We start from the raw sequence: 9675 nt of genomic DNA on the forward strand, positions 1-9675 counted from the left end.
TCGCGGACAGCCTCAGCTACTTAGTGAGGCCCTCTGCCACTCAGTGAGACCGGTTTCAAAATAAAGAATAAAAAATAGGGCAGGGGATGTAGCTCAGAGGTCAAATGCCCCTGGATTCCATCCCTAAACCCACAAAAACAAACAAACAAACCAGTAACTTTAGTAGCAGACCCTAGAGAAATGGTTTTATTCAGTCAAAAAGAAAAACAAAATTATGTCACTTGCAGAAAAATGGAACTAGAGAATATTATGCTGAGATCAGCCAGTCTCAGAAAGTCAAAGGCCGTATATTATCTCTCATATGTTGAAGCTAGAGAGAAAATAGGAAATGAAGGGACTTCAGATAAATGAAGAGTTGAAGGGGGCTGGGGGAGGGAGAGGGGAAGAGGAAAAGGAGAACTGATAAAGGAATCAGTTCAAATAATGCTATGTCCATATATGAGTCTACTGATCTCAGAAATATGTACAGAAAGGGAAGGAGGGGGCAGGGTGGGATGTGGAAGAAAATACACGAAGTAATGTGTGCATGTATGTTGCATCACATTGGACCTCACTATAATTTGTAATTACAGTGCAGCAATAAAAGTTTAAAAATGATGAAAAATGGAGATCTATGAACTACCTTACAAAGAATTAAAAATAATCATTTTAAAGAAGCTCAGTGAGGTATAGGAGAACACAGATAGCAACCAAGTAATATCAAGAAGATAACGCATGAACAAGACTAGAAGTTCAACAATAAGGGGAAAAATAAAATCACTTGATAACAAGAAAACAACCCAGTTTTAAAAATGAGAAAAATACTCGAATAGAAATTTCTCAAAAGAAGACATGCAAATGTGCAAAAGGTGCATGAAATATGCTCAGTATCACTAATCATAGGGGAAATGCAAATCAAAACCACAATGAGATATCAACTCACTTCTGTAAGAATGACTGTTGTCACACAACAAAAGATAAATGCTGACAAGAACGTGGACAAATGAGAGCCCTATACAATGTTATTGGGAATGTAAATTACTACAGCTATTATGGAAAACAATATGGAGGTTCCTCAAAAAATTAAAAATAGAGCTGGGCTTGGTGGTGCACTTTTGTGATTCCAGCACTTGGAAGGCTGAGAATGGAGGACCCCTAGTTGGTGACCAATCTAGTTAGACTCTGTTTCAAAACAAAAAATGATGAAAAAAGGGCTGAGGTTTTAGCTCGAAGGTAGAATGCCCTGGATTCTATCTCTAGTACAACACACACACACACACACACACACACACACACACACACACACATTGACTGGCTTTAATTTTTGAATATTTTATCGAACTTGCATTTCTGAGAAAACTCAACTTGGTCATGACATATCACAAGTTCTTTCGCATTATTATTGTATCAATAGTATTTTACTGTGGATTGGTGCATTTGCCTGTTTCCCTTATTTTTCAGTGTTCCCATCAGCTTTAGATATTGAGGTGGGCGTGGTGTTGGTGCTCTTAAAAGGGAGTTGGTGGGTGTTCTTCTATTTTCTATCCTTGAAAGACTTTTGCAAGCAAGAAGTGATTTTTTTGAATCATTGATATATTTTTGGCTATGGGCCAAAATATATCATATAGCTTCAGAAGCTATATGCTTATTCATATTTTCTATTAAGTTAGTTTTGATGAGTTACATTTCTCTAGAAAATTTTTCATTTAATTTAAATTTTAAATTTTGCCCGGGCGTGGTGGCGCACGCTTGTAATCCCCGCGCTTGGGAGGCAGAGACAGGAAGATCACGCAGGTTCGAAGCCAGCCATGCGAGCTGGCTTAGGAGACCCTGTTTCCAAATAAAAATGTAAAAATAGGTCTGGGAGTGTAGCCCGGAGGTAGAAGGACTTCCAGGAACCCCAGTACCACCAAAAAAAAAAAAAAAATTGAATTTTATTTGTAGAGCATTATGGGTAATATCTTCTTTATTTCAATATCAGAGATGTTGCTGCCCTTTTCATTTCTGACATTGCTTAGTGGTATTTTCCCTATATAGTCATTTTCACCAGAGCAATGTAAATAATCTTTCCAAGAAATCGTCTTTTATCTTTATTGGTCTCTGCTGAATGTGTTCATTCTATTTTGTTTCTTTTTCTCTCATTTGCTCTGTTTCCTTTCTATCATCCTTGGATTGATTTTGCTATTTCTTTTATGATTCAAGATGGATGCTTAGCTCATTCCCCGTTTCTAGCATTTGCATGTAAGGTAATCAGTTTCCTATGAATAATATTCTTTATTGGTCTACATTCAAATAAAAATACTTTATTCTTATTGGTGACCACTAATTATTTAATTTTATTTTTTATTTTTATTTTTTATTTTTGGGGGGGTTCCTAGAAACCCTTCCACCTCCAGGTTACACTCCCAGACTCATGTTTTATATTTTTTATTTGGAAACAGGGCCTCTTAAGCCAGTGAGGCTGGCTTCGAACCTGTGTGATACTCTTGTCTCCGTCTCCCAAGAGCGGGGATTATAAGCGTGCGCCATCACGCCCGGCTTGGTGACCATTAATTATATAGAACATGGGTTTGTTGTGGCACATTTGAACATGTGCTTAGTTTGATCAGCTTCACTGCCCAGGACTTGCCCTCTCCTTCTTCCTCTTTCACTGCCATATCTGGTCTCCTTTTTATTTTCACTAGATCCCTGTGTTAGTCAGGGTCCGCTAGAGTAAAAGAACACACAGGATATGTCTCTGGTAAAAGCGGATTTATCAAGTCAGCTTACAGTTCAAAGAGTGTAGTCCCAAGTGGCTGATTGCACACAGAGACCTGCAGGAACCAGCAGCTGACTGAGTGGTCCAAAAGCTGGAGTCTCAGAATAGGAGCCACCAATAAGGCAGTCCCAGTCCAAGAGGGAAAGGCCAGAAAACTCTCTGGAAAAATGATGGTGAAAGTCCAGTTTGAAAAGCTGAAGATTGATATCCCAGGAGAGAGCAGACCCACTTTTCTCAGGAAGAAACACACATTCATTCCCACAGCTTTCTCCTTTTTACCCAGGTCTTGCACCCATCAGAACAGTGCTGCCTACATTCAGGGTAGGACTTCCCCTTTCAACTATGGTTACATAAACCAACCATCTCATCAACACACCCAAAGTCACGTCATCCCAGATATTCCATAATCTAGTCAATTTGTCAATTCAGATTAACCATCACAGTATCTAATAAAAAGGTTTTCTAATAGTTACTATAATTTCTTCTCGTTATGTTTTTGTTGTGACTTAGCTGAATTGTATGTGTTCTATCTGATTTCAGCCCTTTGTCATTTACTGAAGTTTGCTTTATGGCTCAGGAAATGTACATTTTTCTTCAGTTCTTGTAAAAGATGTATTCTTTGGGTTAAGTGCAATGACCTAGTTAATATTGTTAGTTGCAGTTTTCAGGTATTTTGTACCATTAATGAACTTAAGGGAATCTATTTGTTCAATTATCATAAACATGTTTAGAAAAATCTCCCAGTAAGAATAGATTTGGCAAGCTGGACATGATGGCACAGCTCGTAATCCCAGCATTAGGGAGGCTAAGACCGGAGGACTACAGTTCACGGACAGCCTCAGCTACTTAGTGAGGCCCTTTGCAACTCAGTGAGACCCTGTTTCAAAAATAAGAAGACTAAAAAATAGGGCTGTGGGTGTAGCTTGGAGGTACAATACCCCTGGGTTCCATCCCTAGTACTGCAAAAAAAAAAAAAAGAATAGATTTGTCTATTTCTCCTGTTGTTATTTTTTCTTTATGTATATTTGTGGTTTTTTCATTACTGAAAAAATTTAGAACTGTTGTATTTTTCTGGTGCATAAAAGGCTTCATTCTTATTACATGCAATAATTACTACATTGTAATAATACCTTTAAGTCAATTTGTTTGACAAGAATAGACCATTTCAATAGTTGCATAGCATATTATTTGTTAACTCTTTAATATTAGTCCTGTTGGGAGCCATTAAGGCCTTCCCCTAGATTGGTGTCCCTGACTCAGCTGATTGTCCTTTGCCCAGAGTCAACAAGGTTTGGGGTTATGGAAAGTTCAAAGAGGTCTGAGAGAAGATCAGGTGGTGATGACACGAGGGTACTGATAGGCCTATCTGTAATATGTGTTTTGTATTGGTCTTTTTTGTATTCTGGTGGTGGTAGCACGAGAAAGTTGATTGACCTGTAGCTGTGTATAAATACCTCTGGAAAAACAAACCCAGGGTCGGTGTCGGCACAATAGAGATAAGATTGACCCAGAAGTTGCCTTGGCCAGTAGTGTCAGCGCAATGGAGAATGCTGACCCAGGCATAGTCATCGACCCGTAGGAAATATTGACCCACGGACAGGGGTCGACCAGTGGAGATGGTAGGCTGGCGGCCCTCCATGTTAGAATTTAAAATTCTCCATCCTCATGCCTCACTTCGGAACCCGTACTCTTGCCGGCTGGCTCTGGCATAGTCCTGCTATTTTGTGTATATTGAATTAACATTAACATTTTTGTTGTTTTTTCAGTGCATTGTAATTATACATCATGGTAAGGTTCAAAGTGATACCAGCATACATGTCCATAGCACTTGGCATATTTCCCTCTGGATCTCACCCCGCTCACTTTCCCTCCCTGTACATGTTGGTGATTGTTAGTTCTTTGTTCACACCTGCAGGTATCACTATCTAAGCTGTTTCCTGCATCAGTTCTCCTTTTCCCCTTCCCTTCTACCCCTAAATCCCCTTCAACTGTTAGACAGGGTTCTCTCATTTATCTAAAGTCTCTTTTGTTTCCTATTTTATCTCTAGCTTCCACATATGAGAGAAAACACATGAACCTTGATTTTTTGAGACTGGCTGATCTCACTAAGTAGTTCCACCCACTTTCCTGAAAACAAAAACAAAAACAAAAACAAAAACAGAATTTTATTCTTCTTTATGGCTGAGTAAAATCCTTTGTGTATATATATCACATATTCTGTATCTATTCATCTGTTGAAGAAACATTTGTTGAAGTACATAAAATGTATAAAATAATACATATATAATGTGATGGTTTTTTTTCAAAGGGAACACACTCATATCACCAGTACCCAGATCATAAAACAGAACACGACCTGCACCCCAGGCTGTTCTTCAGGTCCCTGTTCAGAGACAGTCAGCATTTGTAATTGTTAATAAATGCATATCACAAAGTGTAGGAGAATAATTTACAGAAAGTGAAAGAGATGTGTTGAGAGAGAACCATTTCAATTGTATGATTTTCTGCTTTATATTTTAAGTAACAACCTGGTTACATTAAAAATACTACATTCCACTAGAAAATGAAAGATAACATGTTGACTTTTTGCATGAAATCTGTATAGAATAGGATTTTTAGTTATAATTCCAGAAAAAAGAAGTCACAGAGAAGAAGACTTCTTGGTTTGATAATAATGAAAATAAAAACTATCTTATATAAAAATTACAAGGAAATGAAGAATTAACTGAGACACTAAGACAAAAAGAAAAAAGGTATAATAGCATTTTAATATAAAAGTCTATATAATTCAATATAAAATCCTTAATAAAACAATGGGTGTATGACATGAAGAATCAAGAGAATTCAGGGCAGAGGGTGAGGCTCCACGGTAGAGCTTATCCTTAGCACACATGAGGCCCTGGGTTCAATCCCCAGCCACAGCAAAAATAGGTTAACATACAGAAGAAAGTGGTCTCCTCACCAATAACCAAATAAATAAAAACTAAATCAAGGAGAAGTCATTTTTGATATCAAATTAATTTTTGTGGTGTTGGGGATTGAACCCAGGGGGATTATACCTTCAAACTATACCCCAGACCTTTTTTTTAAAAAATTTTTTGTTTTGAAACAGGATCTCTTTAGGTTGCTGGAAGTCTTGCTATGTTGCTGAGGCTATCCTAGAACCTGCAATCATCCTGTTTCAGCTTCCCAAGTACTGGGATTACAGGTGGGCACCACCATGCTCAGCTAAATTAAATATGATTGAGGGAAAAATATGAGTATCAGAATCTTAGAGGATGCAGGTAAAAGGCACTCTAATTTGGGCATTTTGGAAAAATAGATAAAGAATCCTGAAAATGTTCTACTTAGACATTCTACTTCTGAAAATTTAAAGGTATAAGACTATAAATACAGAATTATTTTAAAGAGTTTCACTGTTTTTTGTAATACTGAAATCTTAGAACCCCCCAATCATCCAACAATAGTGAAATGTTATATAAATAATGGATGCGTCTTCTAATGTAACCTTTGAGGGCTAAATTTTTTTTCCCGGTGGTACTGGGGTTCCTGGAAGCCCTTCTACCTCCAGACTTTACTCCCAGACCTATTTTATACTTTTTTATTTTTGGAAACAGGGTCTCTTAAGCCAGCGTGGCTGGCTTCAAACCTGCGCCATCCTCCTGTCTCCGCTTCCCAAGCACGGGGATTACAAGCGTGCACCACCTTGCCCGGCGAGGGCTAAATTTTCGGTAAGAGTTAATAATAATACTATGGATTCAACTAAGTGAAAAAGCATATATGATTGCAACTACAGTGTTTCTAGACAGAGTAAAAGACAAAAGTAATTAGAAATGAACAGAAGAGATATGATATACAATATTATTAGTTATTTTTAAGTGGAAGAATGGTGAGGGTTTTCCTTTTTTCTACTTGCTTATGTTTTATGAATTTACAATGAATATGTATTATAATATAGGCAGTCAAATAAATCAGAGTTTAAAAACAAAAGAATCAATGACTTGTCCCCATAACTAATAATTACTCTCTGTTAGTAGTTTTAGATCTAATCCCAGCTGGGTGATTTTGACAGTCTCCTGATTGATCTGTGCCTGGTTTCTTCTTCTAGAATCATTGTTGTTCTCTTAGTTCCTGGTTCAGGTTAAGCCCTACGACTGAGCTACTTCTAAACCTGGGCTTGGAAATGGCCCCTGAAACTCAGAGTACTCGATCCTTGCCAGATTTTGCCAGCCTTTCTTGGCATTTGGTGGGACCTCCTAGCCACAGACTGAACTATTAACTGAGCTTCCTTCCAGAACCTAAATTCTGTCCTATGTGATTCTTTTGGTGGTTTCACTGTCTGGTTTGAATTGGCTTGTATGCAGACGGGATTAATCCAGTCACCCTGCACCCCTCTTTCCAGAATGCAGCTCTGTCCTTGATCAATTGGCCTTGTATCAGTCCAGCCAAGTCAGGCAGTCTCAATCTGCTAAACCTCTTTGTGAGCTGAGCATCTATACTGCTTTGAATTTGAGTTTTTCAAAAATTATAATAGTGGATGAGCCCATCACCAATTGGGCTTGGCAATGCACACTTGCAACCCCAGCTACAGGGGAGGGTGGGGCAAAAGGACTGTAGGTTCCAGGTCAGCCTGGGCAATTTAGTGAGACACTGTTTCAACATAAAAAGGTCAGAGGTAGAGCACTCCTGGGTTTGATCCCCAGTACAAAAAAAAAAAAAAAAAAATAGAATTCAACTAGGAAGGCATTTTGAAGAGCCTGGGCTTCTGCTTTGATGAAGTATTCTTTATTGAGGATAGCACTTCCCCATGCGAAATAGTCTCCACAAAGCCTCTTTCATGTGCCTATTCCTCAGGCTATAGATGAAAGGATTTAGCATGGGGGTGACCATTGTATATATCACAGATACAACCATTCCAGTGTCTGCTGAGTAGGTTGATGATGGCTGGAAGTACACCAGGAAGAGTGTCCCATAGAAGAGAGTGACAACTGTGAGGTGGGAGCCACAGGTAGAGAAGACTTTGTGCTTCCTCCCAGCAGAAGGGATCCTGAGGATGCTGTGCATGATGTGGGCATAAGAGACCAGGATGCAGGTGAGAGGGATCATGCCTGAGAGAACAGCTTCAGTGAACATCATGACCTGAAAGGTCCAGGTGTCTGAACAGGCAAGCTTGAGGAGTGGGAGAAGATCACAGAAAAAGTGTGGGATGGAATGGGAGGCACAGAAGGAGACCTGAGCCATCAGGAGAATGAGTGAAAAGGCCAGGAGATTGGAGCAGAGCCAGGAGGTGGCCACCAGCAGCAGGCATCGCTGGGGACACATGATGGTGGTATAGTGTAGTGGGAGGCAGATGGCCACATAGCGATCATATGCCATCACAGCCAGCAGGAAGTCATCCAGCAGGGTCAACGCCATGAAGAAGTACATCTGCACAAGGCACCCAGCATAGGAGATGGTGTGGTGCTGTGCTTTCATGTTCACCAGGACTTTGGGCACGATGGTGCAGGTGAAGCAGGTATCGATGAAGGACAGATTGGACAGGAAGAAATACATGGGGGTGTGGAGGTGCTGGTCAGAGCCGATGGCCAGGATGATGAGCAGGTTTCCCAGCAGGGTGACCAGGTGCATGACCAGGAAGAGCCCAAACAGGAAAGGCTCCCTCTCCGGGTGCTCAGAGAAGCCCAGGAGCAGGAAATTAGGAATGATGGTTTGGTTTCTAATTTCCATTTAGAGTAGAACAATGTGCAAAAATATATTGCTTAAATATAGATAAACTCCAACTTTTCATATTATTTAAGGCCTTTCATCTATTTTTTGTGATGATCTCAAAGGCCACAGAGATGCACTGGTGCTTCTTGGTGCCAGGTACATACATGTGTATAGAAGTAAGAATTCTGGAAAATGATAATGGTAGATGTAGTTGAAGGTGAATTCTGCATTTGGGTTATCTAGTTGTCCTCCAGACTTCCTAGGTTAGGCTGAACTGGAGATTGCTAGGAGGCACTTTCCTAATTCCTAGTCTCCCCTGACCCCTTCTTTTTTATTAGGAAAGCTATCAATTTCAAAGGATTGTCAAATTTTAATTTGATATATTGGGGCTATACATTTACTAGAAAGTTTGAAGGAGGGGTGTGTGTGTTGGGGAAGAGAAGCAGTAACGATTTACATAGATGGGTCTTAGCTGGGGCTCAGATGTTCTTGATATAATGAGAGAAGCCCTCTTTTTCTTTATTTTTCTTTTCCCATCAGGTGGACTAATGTGAATGAAACAACCTTATCAACTAAAAAGAAGTTCACAAATAAAAGGTGCCACCATCAGCATCATCAACAACATTATTGATATCATCAGTCACCAGGAGTATCCGAGTGCAGTGTTTTGGAGTCCAGATGGAATTTCTTTTTCTGTCCTTTCTAGCTATGTAATGGTCTGCAATGCACCTCTTATCTTATTCTCTTTGAGATTGAGTTTTCCAGTCTGCAAGTGATGAAAATACTTTGTGTAGTTGTAGATAACCAGTGAGATAAACTATCCGAGGAACTAGTAGAGAGTAAGTTTCCAAAAAGTTATGGTAATAGCTATTAATGTTATTAGCAGTAATAGATAAAAAGAAATCTGGAATTCCTGTTAGATGATATGCCATCCAGTTCTAAACCTCAAGGACATTTTAGAGTTTGGGTAAATTATTTACTTTCTCTGAGCCTCATTTTATTTGTTTGTAAGATGTGGACATAAGCCTGCTATATATTGCTGAAGGCATCAAAATGCTGAAATCAGTTGAAGATATTTTTCACGACCTGTGTTATAAAATTCAAAATGAGAGATTCTAAATTGTGCAATTGGATGGTGAACAGGTATGGCCAGCTGTGCTAATCTCATGCTCCTGGGTGTGGTGATAAAGCACCTTCTCTCTGGTCTGACACATCTCTCTTTGGCCACT

At 39.3% G+C, this 9675-nt stretch overlaps 1 protein-coding gene across 1 annotated transcript in view; it reads right to left on the bottom strand.

The window, feature by feature from the left end:
* OR5C1 (olfactory receptor family 5 subfamily C member 1) overlaps positions 1-8464 on the bottom strand; it is a gene marked incomplete at both ends in the record, with an annotated part of 30308 nt that extends 21844 nt beyond the window's left edge. The window contains one exon of the mRNA XM_080708886.1: positions 7539-8464. Within this exon, the coding sequence (XP_080565012.1) occupies positions 7539-8464 (926 nt within the window). The remainder of the gene's footprint in view (positions 1-7538) is intronic.
* Positions 8465-9675: the final 1211 nt, after the last annotated feature.

Source organism: Muscardinus avellanarius (assembly GCF_963383645.1).
Source record: "Muscardinus avellanarius genome assembly, chromosome: 13".
Taxonomy (NCBI): Eukaryota; Metazoa; Chordata; class Mammalia; order Rodentia; family Gliridae; genus Muscardinus; species Muscardinus avellanarius.